Here is a 23,662-nt window from a genome sequence, read left to right as displayed (position 1 = left end):
CCCGACGGCCCCGCCATCCCGCCGTCGCCCCCACGAGCGAAGTCACGGCCCGGCCGGGACAGGAACCACGGCGCGCGGAGAGCGCCCGCCGAGTCCCCCGCGAGTCCCCGCCGAGCCCCCCGCGAGTCCCCGCCGAGCCCCCCGCGAGTCCCCGCCGAGCCTCCCTCGAGTCCCCCTGAGCCCCGGACGCCCCTCGACCACTCACCGTCCGTCGCCCGGCTCCGGGCCGCACCCTAACGAGGCCGATGAAGCTCCGGCTCCGGAGCCAGCGTCTCCATGGCGGGGTCCCGCGGACACGGGGTGAACGAGGAAGTCACGCGTGGAGATCGCGGCCGACCCCTGCCTCTCAGCCCAGGGTCTCCCCCAAATCACCCCCGGGGAGCTGACACATCAACAAAGATGGCGGCGACACCGAAGCCGGCGCGGCTACAGCTGAGGGGGCGGGACTCCCGGGAGGAGCCAATCGGCGCGACGCGGACAGCGTGACGCTAGGTACCTGGGGGTGGGCGTGGCTTTCGAAGCACCGCCTCCTGTCCCGGGGCTCCTAGAGACTTTTCCGTGTACCTCGTACCTATGCCTGCCCTTGCAAGGGCTTCCGTGCCCTTCCCTCTCCAAGCCGTGGCTTTGTGTCGATAGGAAGGACTCTTGCCATCTTCCCTCCTCACCCTTTGGCCGGTCACGTAGTGAGTCAGTGGCATAAAGTAATAAAAAGAGAACCGAGATATGGCTTCCCGGTTCTGAAGGGGCAAACTTTGCATTGGACGTGGGTGGGCCAAGTCGGCAGGAGCAACCTACCTGTGCGTGAGAGGTCTTGGCAGCGGTTGCATGACACCCTTGACTTGGAATCTTCACCCGATACCATCGTTTACTAATAACCTGTTAATGCATCTGTCTCCTTGGGGAGGACCTAGGGCTCCTGACTGAGTGTCCCAGAAGGTTGCGTGGCTGCAAGAAGGGTGTTAATTATAGACCAAGCCCAGTTTGGGGAAGGAAGGAAGGCGAGCAGTTTCAGTCTGTAGGTTTTGCAAACCACCTCTGCCAAAGTATAGGACCGTGTAGACATAAATCGTGAGTGAAAATTAAGACTCGTCCTCAATGGTAAGTTTGAAAAGCATAACTTAACTCCTGTTAAACTACTTTCATAATTGCTGGGGAGGAAAAAATGCAACGCCAGTGTCTTTTTGATAAGAAAATGATGCCTCCCTCCGTAAATGACGCTAATATTACAGCACATTTTGCAATGATGATGCCAATGACAGATTGTTGGGTTGAATAGGGAGTCGTGGCTTACACCTGTTATCCAGACACTGGGAAGGTGGAGTGGAAGGCCTTTGAGCTTTACCTCCTGGAGTCCCTGTCTGTAAATACATACTTGCATGAATACATGCATGCATAGGAAAAGAATTGTTTGGCTTTAAAAACAAATTGGGCGAACATTACTAGTGAGGTGTGTTATTACAAAGCGAAAGAAGAGTGGATACCATTTCTGTGGTCACATTGTCAGGAGAAACGCTAGCGTTATTTTTGAAATGTATTTCTGATTTTATAACTAGTAACAAAATACATCAAGTACGCTTGGGGAGCTAATTTGTCTTAAACAGAAAAGAAAAGAAATAATGATGCAAAACCAGAGGAATGAGCTAGAAATACTGCAGTCTTATATTTGGATTTAGAAATACCCCAAATGAAATTGGTTTTTTGTTTGTTTGTTTTTTGAAGAAGTCAGCGATGCCACATTATCCTAGCATGGACAAGGCCTGGAATTTAGTCCTTGGACATGAAAGTGTCTACCGAAAAGAACAGCCTAAAGAACTGCCCTACTTTCCAGATCTCTGTTTCCCACCATATGTGCCTGGTCTGAAAAGTTACAAGGCCTGACTCCAAGTCTGGGGCAAGAAATGTGTAATAGTAATGACTTCTCCCACGGCACACCATGTAGAAAGGGAAAACTTTACAGGGGAGAAATGTAATAAATACTACGTCAGCTATATGATCAAACCTGCTACCATGATCATAAATCACATTCATAAAATGTGTATTTGATATCTGTCAGTTTTCATCAACCTGTGCAGCTCTTGTCTGCTGGACCTGGGATCTGAGACCTGAACGAATGGGAGAGACAGCATTCTAAAGTTGTAACAACTGTTGGGGAAGATTATTTTCAGGTGTGTGATTTTGGTTATGCTGCATTTGTTCAACTCCGTGGAGCTGTGTTACTGTGCCTGTCTAAAACACCTGATGGTCCTAATAAAGAGATGAACGGCCAGTAGTGAGGCAGGAGCGAGGATAGGCGGGGCTGGCAGACAGAGAGGATAAATAGAAGGAGAAATCTGAGAAGGACAGCAAGGTGCAAAGGAGAGAGAACAAGGAGAGTAGGACACCAGGGACCAGCCACCCAGCTACACAACAAACCATGGAGAAAGAAGTAAACGATAGTGTACAGAAACAGAAAGATAAAAGTCCAGAGGCAAGAGGTAGCTGGGTTAATTTAGGTTAGAAAAACTGGCAAGAAACAGGTCAAGCTAAGGCTGGGCATTCATAACTAAGAATAAACCTCGGTGTATGATTTATTTGGGAGCTGGTAGTGGGCCCCTCAAAGAGCCAACAGTAAAAAATTCACACAACAGACAACCTTCCTTTTGGCTGCAGTGCACTTCTATACACAAACGTAACAGAGCAGTGGTCCGAGGAAGGCTGTTTGCATTCAGAGAAGGATGATCAGAAAAACCCGTAAATAAATGCCAGACAGACATATCGACCGAACAGCCCTTTCTCAGAACTCTCTCAGGACAGACCATTTGAACACAATGCCTGGCCCGTACTGTACTGTAGATTCTATCTGGGAAAGCACGAAAGCAAGGCAGAGGCCATATCCAGAGCCGGGGTGCACTGACCGGACTGGGTTCCACAGCTATGTTCTGGTGTCTAACAAGAACAAACATGCCTTATAAATTGAATGTGAATGTCTAACACAGGAGGCACAGGGGCTGGAGAGATGGCTCAGAGGTTAAGAGCACTGACTGCTCTTCCAGAGGTCCTGAGTTCAATTCCCAGCAACCACATGGTGGCTCACAACCATCTGTAATGAGATCTGGTGCCCTCTTCTGGCCTGCAAGCATACATGGAAAGAATGTTGTATATGTAATAAATAAATCTTAAAAAAAAAAAAGAAACAAAAAAAAAACAACACAGGAGGCACAAAATCACGTCCCAGAATAATCCAGGGAACAAAGTGCAGCTGAGGTAATGCCCTCTGCCTTTGTTCCTGGAGCCTCCCTCACAGCTCCCCAAGGCACTGTTCACCATGCCTCAGTCTCTTGACTGTGTCCCACAGATATCCTACAATAAAAATGTCACTTTGCCTCCATGGTCTTCCAAACAACTCATACTCTCTCCCGATCATGAGAACTTGTCGGAGCCCACTCCGGCAGACATCAGATGGGGGTTCCCTGAGAGGGGACGCTGGGGCTGAGGAAATGTTAGATCAAGAGAAATGAAGACAGAAACATAGGGTGGACTGGGAGGACTGAGGCCAATACCAAACAGCCCCAAGTTTATTTCTCGGCCAGCATATATACTAAATACAGCCAAAAGGCAGAACAAAGAGGAGTACAGTCAGCTGACCACCGCCCTGCACTGTCCTTGGGAGGCAGCTCCAGCAGGTGCATTATCTTCTTCAGCTAAGCAGCCTCTAATCTGTTACTAGGAGTGCCTCTGGCTGGAGTACACCAGCCCTAATCTTAATAGAAAAAATGTGCTCTTTCATCTGGGGAAAAAAAATGCTCTTTCTGTGGGCTAACGCAGACATTACTCACAGCCCTCACGGTTACTGGAAGAAGCAGAGCAGGCAAGCTTGAACTCAAATGACTTCTTTAAGTCAGAATGACTCCAGATGGAAACTGAGTCACACGTGGGCTCCCACAAGACAAATTTCAGATCAGACAAACTTCATGGTCATGGGGCATGCTTCCAAAAACCTGCTCACTACTCCCGGAAGCTGCCAGTCTGGAGAAAGCTGATGGAAAGATAACTAACGGGAATGTTGGGTTCTGGCTCAGAGAATAGATAGAAGCAAGGCAGGGATTTGAATAGATTATGGGCCTCGGTTGATGTCAATGGGTCCTTAAAAGGGAAGACCTTATCCCACTAACACGATCCTAGCAGGAGAAACTGGATGTAACTTCATCATGAAAACCCGCTTCTTTTTCATTCTGTAAAGGTAAAACTATCCTAAAAGTAATCTATTAAAGATGAAAAGGGCAATGTCAGGCATGGCAGCTGAATAAAAAATAAATAAAAAAGGAAAGACACGACTGCTCCTAGGTATGGTGGAGAGGGGTTTCTTGTTTTTGTTTGTTTTGTTGTTTGATTTGAGGGAGGGCACAGCCAGAGGCAGAGACGTCTAGGAGAGTCCAGAGTGAACAGGACCCTGAGTGGGGACCTTGTGAGAGAAGGGGATGGGGGGTGAGGGGGAGCCAGGAAATCAAGAGAGTAAAGGGTGGTCAAAAGACTGGGTGACCGAAATGATTTGATTACATAAAAGGGCAGCCCAGCCCCTAGGCTGTAGAAATTTAGAGTAGAGAATGGGGTATGCTAGGCATACCCGTAGGGAATGAGGAATATTGGGAGAACCTGGTGGTCAGGTCCAATTTGATATGTTAAATAGGTATCTCAGTCATTTGTTCCGGGTTTGGGACCTAACAATAGCCCATGCCTTTAAACTCGGCATTCCAGCTACAGTCGTGTGAATAGCTCTGAGTTCATGGCCAGCCTGGTCATCATAGTGCCAGAAGAAGGCGAATCATTGGTGACTTCAGGGACAGCGGGGTCAACATAGCAAACAACAGGCCAGTCAGGGCTTACATAGTGAGACACGGTCTCAAAAAACAAAACAAGGGAACTGACTCCCAAAAGTTGTCCCCTGACTTCTACATATGTGCCATGGCACAAAATAAATAAATAAATAAATAAATAAACAAACAAATGTAAAAAGAGTAAACTGATAAATCTGGGCATTCCTTTTAAACATTCAAGAAGTGGCTGGGCTAAAAATGCAGACAAGATTGACAACGAATTCTCTTGAAAGTGGATGACAGGCACATGGAAATGCTGTTCTTATGAATTTGTTAGTAAAGTTCCATCTCCTCCCCCCAAAAAGCGAGCCCTCAGTTGGGGGCCTTGGGGCTGGTGTGTTTAGTTTCCCAGTAGAGGCAGGCGCAAAGGAGTAGGCTGGAAAACGGAAGGACCCTCACAACGCTAAAATGCCAACCCAGGTGACTCAGGGCAGACTTTTCTCTCGAAATTGGCCCCGGGTGCTCCGGGGACACATTTCTAGAGAAAGCTAGAAGAGTCCCGGGTGCTTGAGCCTGCACCACCGCGAGCACCTGCTTCCAATCAGAGCCCCGCGCGTGGGCGTGGACTGCGCAGGCGCGGGCCAGGCACGAGGGCGGCCTTGGGTCGCCAAAGCGAGGTGAGGGCGTGCGTACGTGCGTGCGGGTGGAGCTGCTGGCCCTCGCTCGGGCTGTGGCAAACGCCAGCACCACCATGTTTCAGAGACAGGTCGGGGTCAGAGGCCCTTTCGGCCCTTTCCAGGGAAGGAGGCCTAGACACCAGGGTGCAGGACGCGGCGTCAAGATGGGCCTCGGGCTTGGGTCGTTGGGAGCCGGAAGTTGGCAGCTGGACGTTGAGGTCGGGCGTTAAGTCGGGCGGGCGTTGAGCGGGCACAGGGGAGAGGCTGGAAGGGCAGAGGCGACCCTCGGGCCTAGCTGAGAGGTTTGGGTGTGGGTGGATCCTGTCTGGGTTGAGGGAGCCAGGGCCCGGGAACTGGGGTGTGAGCAGAGAAGGCTTGGAAACAGCCCTGTGCCAAAAGCTGTTTGGGTCGCGTTTCTTACCCCCCCCCCCCCAAAGACTCATGGATTCAGTGCTTTGGTTGAAGCCGCAGCTGGAGTGCTATTAGGACTGCTTAGATCCTTTGCCTAAACCCTCTTGCCTCCTGTAGCAGCTGCAGGGCTATCAGGTTCTAAGTGAGGGCCTTTGCTGGCCGAATAGGCGTGATAACGCACCCGCTGTGTACCAGTCCGACATCTTGGCACTAGACTTTTCTAGGGCCCCAGCTGTAAGTTTCTCTTACTGAGCCTCCAGAGTTAAAGCAACTCGGGTGTCTTTATTTCCCCGACATCGCGGGAACTGCTTAATTAGGTATCTGACCCGGATTCTCAATTGGATCCTGGGCTCGAGTCAGGTACGGTGGGTGGAGGGGTGACAGGTTGTTCAGCTTCCGGTCACTTATGTTTAGAAGTGAAAAAATCTACCGTATTTCCGAGATTACTTGTGCTTTAAACGTGCGAACTCCCCTGGGCATGGTGGGTTACCAGCACTGGGGTGGAGGCAGAAGGATGGCAAGTTTAAGGTCAGCAAGCAAAATGTTGCAAACGCCATCCTCATGGCACAGAGAAAGGTTGGAGGAGTGTGTATCTGTGCTGGAGTGGTTGCTCTCTGTGTGCGTGTGTGTCCTTATCCTAAATGAGTTGTTTGCTGTTCTTTGTGGGGAGGAGGGTGTTGAAAGCAGCCTTCTTTGACCTGGGTGATTGAGATCCCCTCTCGTGTCTAATCCTCATGATTAGTGTTGAGAAAGTTAGCAGAGTCACTGAATCCTAGAAAGATGAAGTGATTTGAGCAAACTAGTATTACTTAATGAGGAAAGCGGGGCTTGCATCTGATTTCAGAGCTCAGGCTCTTCGGAGCCATCGAATTTTGCAGCTCTAAAACAGCCTTTCCTTTTGCGTAGGATGTCTCTCCTGAAATACACAAGGCCACCAAGAAGGCAGGAGCAAGCTTGGGAGGAGAAAAAGTCTCAAGTCTGGGCTGGGGTGCCTGGGGTGATCTATGGGTCACAGCATAGGTTACAGTGAAGACCACTGAAGTACTACTGCACTTGGAAGTCTATCAGAAGTACTGCTGGCTATTTGCTTATTTGAATCTGGATTAGTGTTTTAGATGCTGCATGTTCATAAAACTTTTTCTGTTGCTGGATTGTATTCATGGTCTCCAAGTCCATTATCTTTTATGTATTGTTAGGATTGTATTAAACTACATCTAATTTAAAACAAATGAAATAGGAGTTTGAGGACTCAAGCATTTTTCTGCCGTCTGTTTGTTCAAGGCCACTGTAAATGACATTTAGTTTCTGGCTTCTCCCTTTGAAGGTTTTGGAGAAAAGGCAGTTTGACCTGCACGGCACAGCCACTCTGCTGTACTCCAGGGGCTTCCGTCTAGGCCATGAGTACAGGTGACAGGAAAACCAGCCAGCAGTGTCCTACAGCTGTGTCTCCCGGGCCCGTGGAGACACGAAACGTGGAAACTTGCAGCGTCTCGCATTTTCAGAGGAATATACATACATAGGTCCTTGAAAGAAATTCATTTTTTTTCAGTTTATGAATTTCAGCTGGAATGCTTAAGAAAACCAGAGAGCTTAGAGGTCAGCTGAGAGGAGTTGAGAAAGATGGCTCAGATGATGAGGCAGGTGGGAGAGCCAGGGCTTTTGGGTAAAGTGGAACTTCGTGATGCTCGAGATGGCATGGCATAAGACAGTGACAACCTGAGTGAAGCAATAGACCATATCCCTCTCCACTAGGAAGGAGGAGGCTTCCCACAGGAAGTGGTGCTTTCCATTGTGAAGGGTCTTTCTGTACCTGGGACTTCAGAGTAAGGAATGGTGTGGATCTCTGAGATGATGCTTTTCCTGCCCTTGAGTTGGTGTAAGTGGATCTGCCAAGCCTGGATTTTATAATTATAGAGACATGTTTATGTGCTACTGTAGGCCAGACTTTGATAGCAACGTAAAGTCTGCTGGGTGTTGTTTATAGGAATTATCTGATATATAATGTTTGAAAGAAGTTGCCTGGACTTACTCTGTTTTCACAGTTCAGTTCACCTCTTGAATGTATTTCTTTCCCCAGACTTCAGTGAATGTTAAATTGCCACCTAATATGATTCCACGAAGTAATTTGGAAGCCTCTACTTGTAAAATGGCAGAGCCATTTAATTTTGAGAAAAAGGAAAGCAAGCTTCCACCACAGGATTTACTAAGAAGCCCTGTAGCACAGCATAACCACCCCAACTTCAGGCTGAAAAGCCCAGAGAGTGGAAATAAAAATAACAGTTTCTTGATTTGTGAGCAAAGCAAACAGTATTTAGCTAGTCAGGAAGACAATTCGGTGGTCTCTTCAAACCCTGCTGGTATCAATGGAGAAGTAGGTGGGTCCAAAGGAGACAGGAAGACAGTACCCACAGGTGAGTGCGATCTGCTCTTCTACTTGATTCTGGTGGATTTTCTGACTATTTAAGAGCGAATGTCAGTGGGGTAACAGCAGCCAAATGACTACAGAAGAGTTCTTTCACCTAGTCATTATTTAGAAGGGAAACCAAATCCCAAGTAGTGTCCTTGGCTTCGTTAACACAGAAAAGATTTCACAGGAGGGAACGGCTACAGATGATCCTCAGGGATGTGGAGAGATTGACTCATGCTGGTTTGGAATGGGAATCGTGAAGTTGACTTAAAATTACCTTGCACAAAGTAGCCCTCAGATATGTAGTTAGGATGTTAATAGTTTCACGTGATTTGCTTTGAGCTTGCTCTTTAAGGAGAGGAGGGCCTGGTAGGATTTAACTTCTTAGTGTATGAGCATCTTTCAATGCTGTGCTAATCCAGTCCAGTGTGGCCCTTAAGTCTAAACTAAGGATGTGTAAACTGCATTCACCTCATAGCGCACCAGCCTGGGCTAATGGTCCTTGAATTTTTCATTGCCATAAACTAATAAAACCCAGAAATGCCAGCTCTGTTAAAAAAAAAAAAAAAAAAAAAACCTATGGAACAGTGAAAATTACCATGTTTGTGTAGAGGTGTCTTTTTTTTTGTATTTTGTACAAGGAAGGAAGGCTTGTTCTCACTTTCCAGTGAGGGATGGAGCCTAGGACTGCGACCTGAAAGGGGGTCAGACCGCCTTCAGACTTAGCTGTTTGCCAAACGTTTTCTCAGAATTAGTTTGTTACTACAAGGGAACAGAAAATATTTTACACCAAGTTAAAAAAATGTTTAGGTAAATTACAATCTCGGGAACATGTACTTGCACTCAAGTTTCATGCATGTTGATGCTGACATTGTGCATGGACATCTGACATGTTCACGCGTCAACTTATGACAGCTCTCGGAAAGTCAGTAAGCCAGTGTTCTCCAGTGGCAACAGGCCACAGATGTGTGAGCTGAAATCACTGGTTCTAGGTTTTTGTTTTTGTTTGTTTTTGTTTTTTTTTTTTTTTTTGTTTTTTCGAGACAGGGTTTCTCTGGTTTTGGAGCCTGTCCTGGAACTAGCTCTTGTAGACCAGGCTGGTCTCTGGTCTCGAACTCACAAAGATCCGCCTGCCTCTGCCTCCCGAGGGCTGGGATTAAAGGCGTGCGCCACCACCGCCCCGTCAAATCACTGGTTCTAATGCAAATGTAGAAGTTACTGACGTGGTCTGGGGCTCCAGGCTGTATTAACATAACACTTTAAATTATTTTCATCTAACATTCTGAATATGGTTTCCCCTCTTCTGACTCCTCCGAGATCCTTCCACCTACCCAACTCCACACTTCTTTGTCTTACTTCTTTAGAAAACAGGTAAATGAGATTTTTAAAAAGGAAAAAGCACAAGAAACACACAAAACTCAAAAAAACCCACAAAATCAGAAACTATAAAGTACAATCAAAAGATTAGTAAGACACACACACACAGACACACACACAGCAGCAGCATCAGCAACGGGAGGAGGAGAAAACATCTACACACACACCAGAGAACTCACTTTGTGTTGACATGACTGCTAGGCAATAGGCATGGGGCTGCCCTTGCATGTGGTTAGTTATCCAGTCAGATCCTTTGTAAATAGGCGTCAGTTGCAGGTAGCTTCCTGGTTAGGGATGGAGGATCCTGTTCACTTCCCCGTCTTGGTGCTGAGACCCCATCCATTTGGACCTGTGCAGACCTGGTAAATGTTGCCACAATCTGAGTTCATGTGTCAGCCTGCTATGACTTGGAAGACAATGCTTCCTTGGGGTCTTGCATCCCCTCTGACTCTTAGAATCTTTTTACTTCCTCTTCCTTATAGATCTGAGCCCTGAGGAGAGGAGTTTGATAAAGATATCCCATTTAGGACCCAGTGTTTCAAAGCCTCTGCACATTGCCCGTTGTGGGGTGCTCTGTTAGTACACATCCACTGTACAGGGCTTCTTTGGTGGTGGCTGAGACACTGGTCTGTAGGTGTAGCAGAATGTTGAGTCATTTTATTGCTGTGCTCCTTCAGCATAACAATAAAACAGTAGAACAATTTTCCCCTAGGTCCATGGGCTTTTGAGGTTCTTGGCCACCCCAGCAGTGTCAAGCACGGGCTCCATTTCATAGGGTGGGCTTGCATGCAATCAGAGTAGTTATTGGTTATTCTCACAATATATCACATCAGGGTTTTCAGCTGACTGGTGGCTTGCCTTCCCCTGTGGTAATGGGCAGAGGAGCACTAGTGAGTAGGGTGAAGGCTGTAGTTCGGCACCAGCTTGACTTGTAAGTGCTCGGTGATGTGTAAGTGTTCAGTAGTAGTAGGGTTTTACCATCTGTAGAGCTAACCAGTCACCTAAGCAGTGCCCTGAAATGTCTGGAAATTTTCCGTGGCGTACCTTTGGCCAACCAGTCAGCTAGATGGCATCCATTCCTGGCATTGGAGGAGGAGGTTTCACTGCTGGGGAACGCTGGGGCATTTCCTTTTCCTCCCTGTTATTTTTTCAGTTTCTTGCATATGTGTGTATATTTTAAGAAGCTTTGACAGTAGTGGGTTTCCATCCAACCCCTCAAATGGCCCTTAATGTTAGTCGTTCACCTTTACTCCCTACTCAATCCTCCTGTGTATTAGCACCAGCTCTTAATTTGCCACTTGAGTGTTGATGCTGTTAGAGGAAAAGCATTAAGTTATCTGAGATCACTTGATGCTCCTTTCCTGTCTGTAAGGTTGGATTTTTCTGAGATACATAGAAACAACATGTCACAGGTGACTGTATGTAGAGGAGCGAGCGAGCGTATAGGAATCCAGCTGACGTGTTAGGTCATTCGTTTAAAAACTGCAACATCGTGGAGTTGGAAAGGTGTAAGAATGTCTACTTTCTGACTGGAGAAAAGTTCAGTGGGAGAAGCAGTAGTCAGGAAATGATACGCACACCTGTGATTCTAGCAAATGCTTATTTTCTGCCCGAAAAAAGATGTTTACATTTTTTGTAGCGTAGCTAGGAGGTTGTTAGGGAGAGAGTTGATGTTTGGGCCTCACTGAGTTATACTGTTTTACATTATCAGAAGTGAAAACTATTTGACATTTACTGGGAATTGTGTTCTTCCTCTCCTAGGGAACCCAGTGTCACCATTAAGTCTTGGAAACAACTCACCACCCAAGCAAGTAAAAACTGTAAGTTTCTTTTTTCCATCCTGATATTTTTGGACTGTACTACTAAAGAGGCATTTCTTTTTTTCTTAGGGTCTGAGATCGTTTGCTTTTCTCTAACCTAGAATCTTTCTTAGGGAAAATTCCTTTTTCTTTTTTTCTTTTTCCAGGTAACTGTAGATTCACATGCAGGCAGGAATTAGAGTGAGGTTCTGTGTAACCTTTATCTGGTGACCTTAGGGTCACAGCCTGCACTGAGAGACACCATTGCTATCATTGCAGGGCCCCTTATATGCCTTTCTGTGGTGGCCTCCAGAGGCCCCGCCTGTTGTAGAAGGCTGCTTGTTCATCCTGGCTGCCCAGAACCAAAATAACCACATAGAAACTGTATTAATTAACCAATGGCATTTACAGCATATGGAGGGGAATTCCACATCACCTTCTATTTTCTGTTTAAATAAAAAAGGAAGGTTTAAATTTTAACATAGTAAAATTACATAAAACAGTTATCAAGCAAAAATTAGTTAAATATATTTATATATATTTTATCTTTCATCATAACTAAGGAAAACTATAATTATATATTCTTCAACTCCATCAAAGACTCCAGAAGGGTATACTATTACCTAAGTAAACATAATGTACATATGAGCAACTTCTAAAACTCTAGAAGTGAGAGCGACATCTCGCTGCCTTGACAGTCACCCGAAGGTCTTCTGTATCGTTGGGGCATCCAATATTTAGCCCACAGGCCCATAGTATCCAGTAGACTTTTCCATGAAGCAGGAAATTTCAAAGATAGGGCCTCCTCTATTGGCAGTTTGCCAGTCACTTTCTTCTATGTCCTGCAGAATCTCTGGCAGACTCTTTCATGAAGCAGAAATCCCAAAGGATTATCTCACCTTTAGGCAAGCTCAGAAGTCATTTCTGTATGGGTCCTGCATGTCCAGTTCATACAGCATAGCATCAAGCAGTCCAGGCAAGAGCAGTTTCTTGCCCAAATGGATAGCAAACTCCTAAAGGAGTTTCTTCAATGCCCATCCTCCTCTTGAAGCAATTGGTGCTGCTAGGAGCAGATGTGTCTTGCTGTCATGAAAAGTCCTAAATTCTTAAATCTTTAAATGCCATATTCTGAAGGTTTCTGAAATATTTGAAGAATACCTATTTAACTGAAATATATCTCTATATATCTAGAAAACCTAACTAACATGACTACAAGCTTGACTATTATAGATAATTATCTATTAGCCTATACTTCTTAATTATACATTACATTTTTATATGAGCTACACAAAAACAATACTTTAATCAAGAGCAGAAATATACATATAACAGAATTGAGCTAAAATTTGCATCAGTAAACCAAGATCCACACCAATGCAAATCTCTATAGCATATGTCCCCTTAAATGTAAACATTTATAGACAATATTTGAGAATATGGGTGTAGTTATCTCCAAACTGCTTCCTGCTTTTTGTTGGGTGAAGTATTTTGGGGGGTATACATGATGACCTTTCAGGGGTCTTGATTAATCTAGAATTAATCTACAGGTTCTCATCTTCTGTAGAAACAAAAGAACCACCCCTTTTCCAAAGCAACAAATTCTTAGACCCAAATTTTGAACTCAAGAAACCTTTAAAATATATATGTTGGTATATATGTTGGCTTAGCTTAGCAGCCCATACAATGAAGTGTCTCTCTGTACTTGGCTCCTTCACAGTCAAAAAATTCAAAGAAAACACAATAGTATACATAATCTGGACTCTGATTTCTCCATCTTTACATGACTTATTTTTCGATTATTTTACTCCTTTAATCTATGGCTGTCTGTGCTCCTTTATATTAACATTTACTGTCTTCTCTCTCCCAAGCCTGTGTACATTTTTTAAACACACTGTGAATCATTTAGAGGTCTTTTATGTCTGAATCTGTCCTATTGTGTATCTGTAATTCTTATATGTCCAGGAGTGCTTCTTAAAAGGCTAAGTGCTTCTAAGAGTGCTTTGCCCTTGGCTCTGCCCAGTCTGACATGGTGGAGCTCCATTCTCTGCCTCTGAGACTGCTGGGTGGGAGCCATCCTCACCACCTCAACTCTGGTAACCAGTTGGTCCATGCTGCCACCAGGTAACTTGCAGCATACTGCCCACAAACCCCATTCAAATGCTCGGCCTCTTGAAAGAACCAGAGTTCACACTGGCAGCACAGCCCAGAAAGGTGCCCTTTCTAAACTGCATGGCTTTTTTTTTTTCTGTTACCGTTGAATCAGGAAAACCCCTCTTTAAGGAGCCCCAGTGTTAAGCTGTGCTTAACTTGGGTGGTTTGGTTTGTTTGTTTGTTTTTTTTCTGCCTAGAATTTCTTCCCAAACACTCTCAGGTTTCAAGTGGATTTTAGTCATAGTCCACCATGTTGGCGTGCCAATTGTTGTAGGAGGCTGCCTGTTCTTCCTGGTAGCCCAGAACAAAAATAACCATACAGAAACTGTATTAATTAAATCACTGCTTGGCCCATTAGTTCTAACTTCTTATTGGCTAACTGTCATTAATTTAACCCATTTCTAGTAATCTATGTATTGCCATGTGGCTGTGGCTTACCAGGTAAAGTTCTGTCCGGCTCCCTTGGCTTCTCTCTTACTCTGCCTTCTTTCTCCCCACATTGCGTTTAGTCCGCCCCCATCTTGCCTCCCCCGCTGCCTAGCTCTTTTTGCCCTGCTCTGCTATAGGCTCAAAGCAGTTTGTTTATTAACCAGTGGTATTCACAGAATATAGAGGGGAATCCCACATCACCTGCCCCTCCTTCAACCCTGGCTATCCGAGTTCTATAGTCATTTTGAGAATGTTTTCTCCAAGGAATTCTACTACAGGTTTTTCTCTCTCTGAGTAATTCCTTAGAGATTGGGCTGGATTTTTAGTATTTTATCTGGTGAAAAGTCAGTGTACAATATCCATTGGAGAAATGTTTGTCTTTTTTCCATTTTCTATTTGGATCATTTATGTTTTTTAACTTAAGTTTTAAAACTGTTTTTATGCTTCAGAATCCAAGTGTGTGTGTGTGTGTGTGTCGGGTGCAAACTCTTTGCTACTGTACATAACTTAGGCATGTTCCTCTTGAGAGTGTTTCATGGTTTTATATTTTAATCCCTTCTGACTCAGTTTTGCTTAGTGAACTTGGGTTGTGGTCTCTCTGTCTTGTTTGGAGCTGTTTTGTTGTCCTGGGTGCTCTTTGTGGGAAGGCTAGCTTTTCTTGGTTGTCTTCAAAGTAGTCAAGTCAGTTGAGGATATTTTTGAAGTTATAGATGCCATAGAGAATCTGTGTTCTTCATTGCTTTCCACTTTTTCTCTGTTCTCCTGCTGGGACCATGGTCACATAGACAGATAAGTCCTGAATTGCATTGATACTTCAACTTTATTTTGCTTTTCAAGATTCTAAGTTTCTTTGCCTTTAAATAGACTGATTAGAATACTCTCATTCCCATATCTACAAAGTAATACTGCTCTGATTTGACGAGATAGCATCAAATGTATCATCTGATAGAGTTAGACACCTTTTCTGTACTGAATCTTCTGACCCACAGATGTGTGTGTCCATTTGTAGTCTTTGATTTCTTTCGTTTTGCTGGTTTCAGCTTCTGTGTGTTAAATCTTGAGTTAGATTTATGCTGAGGAATGTTCGAGTCATTGTATTTATTTGTTCTTGAGCTCATTGCTAAGAAGCAGAAATGACAGAACTTTCTACTTCATCTTGTCTTTGCTGAAGTCATCTATTCTAGGAATCAAATGCATTTACTGTAGTGATTAATACAGTAACAAATATTTTAGTCTGTTATTTTTGTGGATTACATTAATCTCTTAATGTGGGATTTCCCTCTGTATGCTGTGATCACCATAGATAAATAAAGGCACTGCTTCGGGCCGATAGCAGAGCTATAGGGGAACAGAGCTATGTGGGGAAAACTATGCTGAATGCTGGGAGAAAGAAGGCGGAGTCAGAGAAAAGCCATGGAGCCGCCAGAGGAGACATGTGCTGAAACTTTGCTGGTAGATAATGCACAGATTAATGGTGACTGGTTAAATTAAGATGTAAGAGTTAGCCAATAAGAAGCTAGAGCCAATGGGCCAAGCAGTGATTTAAAAAAATACAGTTTCTATGTGATTATTTGGAGGCTAAGTGGCCAGGAACTAACTAGGGGCCTCCTTGCTACAATTAAGATATTGTAACATGTGGTTATGAAATATTAACTTTTTACTCTTTGGTTGATACCAATGAAATATTGACCTTTATAAAAAGAAAGGTCTTTGCTTCTGTTTTCTCAAAATGAAGCTGTACATTATTTTTGTTACTGAAATATTTGGTAGAATTCCCTAGTGAAATTAGCCTGGATTTTGTCATTTCTTTTGGGGGGTCTTAAAACGGTGATAGAATTTTATTAATATTTATAACTCTGTTCAAATTACTACATGTTCTTGGTTTATAAATGTTTAAAATTGGCCCTGTTACTTGTATAATCAATGCTTATGTATGCTGAGTCTTGTCTGCCCAGGATTGGCTGTGCGATGCTTGCAGGGTGTGTAGTCCAGTTGTCTTTCACTTTATTGCCTTACTTGGAAACATCAGCTTGTTGACTTGGGGCTTTTGCTCTCGGTTTTTCTCTCAATGGAGCTTCAGAGTGTCTCATAACTTTTGATAACTTGTATTTCTTTTTCTGTCCAGTATGCCTTAACTTGTCCTCTGAGACCCACACATTATTAAAGAGTGTTTTTGAGTGTCCAAGTGTTTGGCATGATAAACTTAGTACCTCCTGAGTATTTGTTCCCAGCTGGAGTGTATCGTGTGGCTTCTGTTCAGCCATCCTTTCTTAGCTGCGTGCCCCTTTTCTTGTGCTGGAGATGGAAGGAAGCTGGCTCTCATGAATGTGTGCGCAGAAGACACACTATTGAGCTGTGTGTCCCTTCCCTTATTCTCAAGTTGTAGTTTGATTAAAAGCAGGTTTCAGGCTTGCTGCTAGTGTTTGCTTAGCACATGAAGAGAAGGCATGTCTGCCCTTGTTGGTTCATCTGGGCAGGGCCTGCTGACTGATGTGATGCTGAGTTCTGATTCTTGCTGTTTTTCTGTCTAGTCCATCAGTTGTTGAGAGAGAACATTTAAGTCTCACTGACTGCCTTTCTCTTCTCAGTTTTGCTTCGTATTGAGGAGCTCTGCTGTTGACCCCATACAAACCTAGGGCTATGTGAGGTCGTCTTGTGGATTGACCATTTGATCATATCCGTCCTCTATGGAAATTATCTCTTTTGTAATGTAATCTTTTATCTAATAGTAATAGATTGTCCCCTGGTCTCTGTTAATTTATAGTCATGAGGTAATATTCCATCTTTCTACTACTTGAATTTCTCATACAAGATATATTTCAGTGATGCCTCATTTATCCATATTGAAATCTTACCTTCTGCCATCCATGTTTCCCTTACATTCTTGTGGGTTAATTGAATGCTTCATAACATAGTTTTGATTGGTACACACCTCTGGTTAGTATAAATTTTATATTATTTCTACACAACTTGTGTGTGGGGGGGTGTCATCATTTTACCAGTTGAGCATAGTTAGTGTCGTCTATGCTCCCTGCCAGAGTTGACTTTGTGCTTGATTTGTGTGCTAAGTTTAGGGTTTCAATTGTTTGTCAAAGTCTTACCTACACTGTTAGCAGCAAGGCTGTCCCACGTGTAGTGCTGAGGAGACATTTTAACCTTGCTGTTCTTTGTTCTTCATAGAAGCCCAGCAATAATGTGTCTCCTGAAAAACCAAAAAAATCCCACAAGTCGTTTGAGAATGCCCTGTCTGTAAGTAATGCAGCACTCTTCAGCTCTTTAGGACCGCCCCTTCGGTCGACCACTTGCCACCGCTGCGGCCTGTTTGGTAAGTAAGCTTGCTTTGATGCCTACAGGATGGTCTTTCTTTATATTTATTGTGGTGAGCACTGAACACACTGACTGTAATGGTGTGTGTAATGTATGCTCGTCCTCTCCAGCGGCCTGTTGCTCTTCCTCCTTCCTGTTCTTCCTGCTTTCTTACTCAGTTATTACATGTCCTGAAATGCAGATGTACATCTTAAGATAGTTATCTCTAGTCTAGGAACCTGCTGTCTTGTCCCTTCCCACCATTCTAGCCCCACCCAGACAATTGTGCTGCACAGTGTCACATAATAGAATTGCACGGCCTAGGCCCATTTGTTTACGTGTTATTTCATTTAGAATGGCTATCAGATTAATCTATGTCCCAGTTATTTGTGTGTGTTGAGAAGCAGTGATTGTATGACTGTCTCATGGTGTTCATGGTGGTTTACAGTTTATTTGCTATGATGAACAGATGTCTGTACACCTTTGTTGTATAGAATGTGGAGTTTTGACAGGTTGTCTGTTCCTGGGAAGAGATGTTGTACTCAGGTCGAGCTTTTGGTTCTGGTGAAAAGAGCTCTTAGCCCCTTTGTTCCAGGCTGTGGAGGCCTCTGAGTCTCCACCTGGGAGTAGAAGACATGAGTCAAAGGTAGAGGAACCACAGAGGATTTCCTAGGTCACTTCCATGGCCATGAGTTCTGCTCGCCCTGTGTCTTTGTCGGTGGTGGTGTTGGTCTAGCGAAAGCCTTCCCCGTGGTGGGTGATGTGGCTCCTTGTTCTGGTCTGTAGTCTCCTCAGGACCTGACAATTATTCCATAAGCTTACTGGCTACTTGGAAATTTAGCTTTTTAATTTTTTTCATTTTTAGAGTTGAAGCATTTAAGATCTTTTTGTCTTTTAATTTTAGATTGTTTTCTTCCACCTGGGGGATGGTAGGATTTTATTTCAGAAGTGTCCCTGTGTCTCCTGTGTGACGCTTCCCCATTTTGTTTTTAATGTCACATGAGAAATCATTTCCTGTACCTGCCATGTCCTCCTGCAACCCTGCACCTCCATCTCTCATTTTGCAGTGTGTGTTCCAGGCTCTCCTGGGATGTTTGCGTCTCCAGCTTGAGCCTGCACTCAACTTTCACCCTCGTTCTTTCTGCATTCGAGAGTCTGAAAAGGCCTCCCAAGGCCTGACCTGAGCAGTCCAGGGTCTGCATGGTCTTTCTTGGTGACTATCATTGTGATACCTGATCAACCTCAGCTCATCAGTGTTTTGTGTGTATTTCTTTCATTTTAAGAAAAGGATTGGTTTTTGTGTGGGGGAGAGGGGCATTTTGCCTTTTAAGTGTCTGTTTTCCATGTACACACGTTTCCTGAGGACACCAGAAGAGGGCAGTATATCCCTTGGAACTGGAGTTATGTAGAGGGCTGTAAGCCACCACCACGTGGATGAAGGGAATCAAACCTGGGTCCTCGGTAGAGCAGCCACTGCTCATCATCACACTGAGGTGTCTCTGCAGCCACGCTCTTTAACTGAGACGGACTGTGCTCTTCAGGGTCGCTGAGGTGTTCCCAGTGCAAGCAGACATACTACTGCTCTACAGCCTGCCAGAGGAGGGACTGGTCTTCCCACAGCACCATCTGCAGACCGGTGCAGCAGAGGTGAGCACTGCTGCTTCCATTCTGTGGGTCAGTGAACACATGTTGTTCTGATGGACGAAGATTTAATGAATTAGGCAAGCCCAAGCTCTGTGCGTGGTGTTATTTCACCACCCCCTGCCAGCAAGGTTTAGAACCTCAATGGATTTTCATTTTATTATTCTGTGTGCTTGTACACCACATGTGTGTCTGATGTGCGAGGAAGTAGTGAACTTCCATTTGGGTGCTGTGAATTGAACCTGGGTCCTTTGCAAGAACAAGTGCTCTTAACCACTCAGCTGACTCCAGCCCCTCGAGTGGATTTCTCATGGCTAGAATTTCACAGCACCCACTTGTTGTGTGTGTTCTGCATGATAGCGTTGCAGCCTCACAGTGCCTCAGGAGGTGTGGCCAAGTTTACACAGCAGTCTCTGTGGGATGCAAGGACTGTGTGCATGCTACAGACAAGGACCCGGAAGCCTAGGCTGCTCTAGGCCTTCTCTTTTGGGGTCTTTAGAGGAGATGTGGTGCACACACCCATGGTGGAGCTTTTCCTGGGCATCTCAGTTCTGCTGCTTTCTGCTATCAACATCATTCTCTGCAAGCTTTTGACCTCCTAAATTTTGTTGATTGAGAATTTTAACGAAATTGAGATTTATGACCCCTTTCTTTGAACTGTATATATTAATCAGCTGTCTTATTTCAGTTTGCACAAGCTGGAAGATAATAAATCACCATTTGAAACAAAGACCACTGAAGTGAAAAATGAGGTAGGATATTTTTTGGCATTAAATTTTAAATAACCCTCCTTTATGAAGAAGACTTAGCAAGCAAAGTACTTTGAACATCTACGCCATGCTTGTAGTTATTTCTAAACAAAACCAAACCCCATTAATTCCATACCCAGTAGTGGTGGGGTGGGGTGGGATGGAGGATTGTTTATTTCTAGTCTTTCCCCCCAAATGTTCTCCAGACAGTCCTGTGCCTGTACAGAGTGAGGACGACTGCAGAGCCTGTGCTTTATGGCCCTGCCAGCTCAGGTTCTCCGTCCGTGGGTCTCTCCTGTGTTAGCGCTCCTCCATTTAGGGAACTATCTGGACCACAGCGTTTTTACTACCATTGTGTCCTGTTCGTATTCATAGAGAATTCTCATCTCTCTGTAGCTGCTGCTACCTTCTACTGAAAATTTTTTACAGCAATTTCAAAATATAACAGGTAAACATTTTAACTTTTAAATATGACCAGATATAGTGGCTCATGCCTGCAAACCCAGCACTTGAGAGACTGAGGCAGGAAGACAGCTTTGAGTTCTAGGTTAGCTAAGGCTACATAGTTTCAGGCCAGCCTGCATTGTGGAGTGAGTCTATTTCAAACACTGGAATAAATATTCTTAAATGTTGCATGGATTGATCTGTGTAACTACCTGAAGGTTATTTTTGCTGTCAGTCATGTTCCTGTGTTGGAGCCCTGTGCTGTGTGCCCAGCCTGTGGAAGGTAGCTCTGTGGAGTTGCTGGCGGCCCTGCCAGCGCCTGCACTGCTTATTGACACCCCCAGGAGGAAGGGCTGGTGGCCACCGTGCCATCGACAGTTGTCTGTGGGCACAGCTTTGTGTGCTTTCTCCAAGCAGACTGATCGTCCCCTGGGAATTACTAAAGAAATGACTGCTGGTGCTGAGAGAGTGATGCTTTCTGATTTGAGAAGTCTGCAACTCAAGAAAACCATGGAAATAAAGGTATTTTGCTGTTTTTTGTTTTGTTTTGTTTACATGGAGATCTAAAGAGCTTCTGGGTTCCATGCCTTGTTTGCTGTTAACTTCTAGTTTGCAGCATAACTAAGCACATTATGCACTACTTTTCTCTCTTAGGTATAAAATTGAAGGAACTTGTTTTGGTGTTTTTTTTTTTCTGTCTTTGAAGGGCACAGTTACTGAATTCAAGCACCCAAGTAACTTTTATGTCCAGTTGTATTCTTCGGAGGTTTTAGAATACATGAGCCAACTGTCTGCAAGTTTGAAGGAGACATATGCAGATATGGTGCCTGAAGATGGTTATCTTCCGGTTGAGGGGGAAGTTTGTGTTGCCAAGTACACGGTTGATCAGGTAACCACTGACGGATTGAATTTTTAACAGGATGCTTCAGCTTCAACAAGGTAACCTTGTTGAGGCCACTTCATGAAGACTAAAGCTTATTAAAGCTACAAGAGCTAGCTAGGGGCAAACTTGGGTCACCCGTGTCTCACTCCTCCCTGGACTGGCCCAGCAGCCTCTGCTGCTTCCTTCCCACGTGACTGCACTGCTTGCTGGCTGGCCTTCCCAGCTGCACCTCTGTGTGGAGCTGAGGTGTGTGTGATAGTCCTCTGGGCTAGAACAACTCTGAGTTGTCCTAATTAGACTGCTTTAGGGATATCTCCTCGAAGGATGTTGAGTTTTTGAATGCCTACAGAGTTTGAAACAGGAACCTTTTGCTTACCTCCTCTCTAGGTTGACGGTTTCTTAGATCAGGATTGTAAAACTGGGTTTTAAAGCCAAATGTTGCCTCTTTCCCTTGCAGACCTGGAACAGAGCAGTAATACGAGGTATTGATGAGTTCCAGAAGAAGGCACACGTCCTGTACATTGATTATGGAAATGAAGAAGTAATTCCCATGGACAGGATTCACCAGCTAAGCAAGAGCATTGACTTGTTTCCTCCTTCTGTGAGTTTCTGCTTTGTAAATTCCTGTCCTCATCCCCAGGGAACAGTCACTGTATTGTCATGGAGGCAGCATTTGCTGCTGACTCCCTGTGTCACCGTGCCCACTGTCCTGTCTCTGACACTGTGGATGAGTATCCTAGAGCTGGATTCTCCTGGTGCCCTTCTCTAAGTAGCATCTCTTGTGAGTAACTTTTACAGGAACATCTTATCAACTCTATAAAATCCATCATTTTTGTTCTATATATTATTGGAAAGAAGGCAGAATTGATATATAATAAAGGTAATTTTTTTGTTATATCTATTTCTGAAGCATCAGTTACCAACAGTTAGCATTGTCAGTAGAGGCATTAAAAGGGGTCAAATTAACCACAGTTCAGATGGTTTACCTGGTTACTATTGAAGGCTTTTGATGATTCTTTTTGGCATTGAATAAATTATTTTAAAAACTCTTTAAATAATTAGAAAATTTCATTTTAAAATACTGATCCTTTGAGTAATTTACACAAAATCTTTCAGGCCATAAAGTGCTTTGTGGCAGGCGTCCTCCCAGCCCAGGGTGAGTGGAGCGAGGACTGTGTCACAGCTGTCAAGGCTCTGCTGCTGGAGCAGTACTGCTTAGTCAGGATCATGGATGTGCTGGAAGAGGGGGCGCTCACCTATGCCGTTGATGTCGTTCTAGAAGGTTCAGGTAGGAGATAAGTCTGTCTTTCATGCTGTTTATTCCCATCTGTCAGAGGAACAGCAGAACCATGGACATGAGGCCCAGTAACATCTCTCAAGTTATCCCCAGTGTGATGAAAAAGGGGCCTGTTTTAGCAGTCTGTCAAAGCTCTGTGGAATTAGATGGTTTAGCAAGCCAGGTTTGGGCTAACATGGGGTAACTATGCTATTAGCCTTTTAATATAGTCATTATAATGTCTGCTAATGACTTTACCCTGTCACAGGAGAAATTAATGAATGGCTTTGAGTCTTCTCATCCCCCATGCATTTTCTTGGCGTGCCCTCACAGCATGTATGAAGTTAGGACTTTGTGTTTGAGTTGAGAGTGGGTGTGTTCTGTAGTCCTGCCCTTCCTTTGTGGTTTATCTGTTTGACCAGTGACTCCTCCCACTTTAATTCTCTCTGCCTCAGTCTCCAAGGAGTTGTCTCTGTGCTCTCAGAGAAGGGATTGTGCATGTGACTGAGTAGAGCAGGAGCTTGCCTGTTGAAATCTAGTGTATAACCTGTCTTTGTTCCTCAGACACGTGTGTGTCATGTTGTGAGTCCCTGTCAGTGTTGGCTGATATGCTTTGGGCATAAAATCTCGTTCCTTTCGTGTTTTGTGATGGACAGTGGTAAATTTAAATGTGCTTCTGAGCTAGTAACTAACTTTCTTATCATTCAGACTTTTGAAGATAAATCTTGTCAGGAAATTTTTGCTCAAGTGATTGGGAATTTTTGTTTCAGTTTATGAACTGCTTTTCTGAGTGTTTTTTGCCTGTAATAATGGGCCTGGTGAAGCAAAGCCTGTGTGAGGGTTAGGAGATCTGAGATCCATGGCTGACCTCTCTCATACTTTCCTCTGCCTGTGACGCTTTGGACAGTGTCTCAGTGGAGGTGTCTCTTCTTCATCACCTTTAGGAAAACAGCTGGACCACGTCCTTGTGGAAATGGGATATGGTGTAAAACCAGATGTGCACAACTCCGAGAAGCAAAGTGTGGACCAAAGTGAGTATAAAGGTGACTCCAGCTGTGTCCTCCTCGTCCCCCCCCCCCCCCCCCGGCAGTGTCCTCCCCTCCCCCCCGCAGTGTCCTCCCCTCCCCCCCGGCAGTGTCCTCCCCTCCCCCCCCCCGGCAGTGTCCTCCCCTCCCCCCCGGCAGTGTCCTCCCTGTCCGTCCGTCCGTCATCCCCCCCCCCCGGCAGTGTCCTCTGTGTCCTCCTTGTCCTCCCCCTCGTTGTCCCCCCCCCCCCCGGCAGTGTCCTCCCCTCCCCCCCGGCAGTGTCCTCCCCTCCCC

The 23,662-nt window shown here is 44.9% G+C and overlaps 2 protein-coding genes across 5 annotated transcripts in view; one reads left to right on the top strand and one right to left on the bottom strand.

Moving 5' to 3' along the window:
- The window catches only part of Ccdc186 (coiled-coil domain containing 186), a 35,134-nt gene extending 34,723 nt beyond the window's left edge, over nt 1-411 (bottom strand). For all 4 annotated transcript variants that reach the window (XM_057777899.1, XM_057777898.1, XM_057777900.1 and 1 more), the window contains exon 1: nt 206-411. The gene's annotated coding sequence lies outside the window, so the exon portion shown is untranslated. The remainder of the gene's footprint in view (nt 1-205) is intronic.
- Nucleotides 412-5,506: 5,095 nt separating this feature from the next.
- The window catches only part of Tdrd1 (tudor domain containing 1), a 41,337-nt gene continuing 23,181 nt past the window's right edge, over nt 5,507-23,662 (top strand). Inside the window, exons 1-11 of the mRNA XM_057778099.1 lie at nt 5,507-5,688; nt 7,959-8,292; nt 11,427-11,485; nt 17,225-17,369; nt 18,892-18,997; nt 19,680-19,743; nt 20,602-20,706; nt 20,891-21,073; nt 21,525-21,668; nt 22,184-22,355; nt 23,288-23,374. Coding sequence (XP_057634082.1) covers nt 5,545-5,688; nt 7,959-8,292; nt 11,427-11,485; nt 17,225-17,369; nt 18,892-18,997; nt 19,680-19,743; nt 20,602-20,706; nt 20,891-21,073; nt 21,525-21,668; nt 22,184-22,355; nt 23,288-23,374 — 1,543 coding nt within the window. The 5' untranslated portion in view covers nt 5,507-5,544. The remainder of the gene's footprint in view (nt 5,689-7,958; nt 8,293-11,426; nt 11,486-17,224; nt 17,370-18,891; nt 18,998-19,679; nt 19,744-20,601; nt 20,707-20,890; nt 21,074-21,524; nt 21,669-22,183; nt 22,356-23,287; nt 23,375-23,662) is intronic.

The sequence above is a fragment of the Chionomys nivalis genome, chromosome 8 (genome assembly GCF_950005125.1).
Source record: "Chionomys nivalis chromosome 8, mChiNiv1.1, whole genome shotgun sequence".
NCBI lineage: Eukaryota > Metazoa > Chordata > Mammalia > Rodentia > Cricetidae > Chionomys > Chionomys nivalis.
Note: the sequence above shows the minus strand (reverse complement) of the source record. Positions and strands in the feature narration are given on the sequence as shown.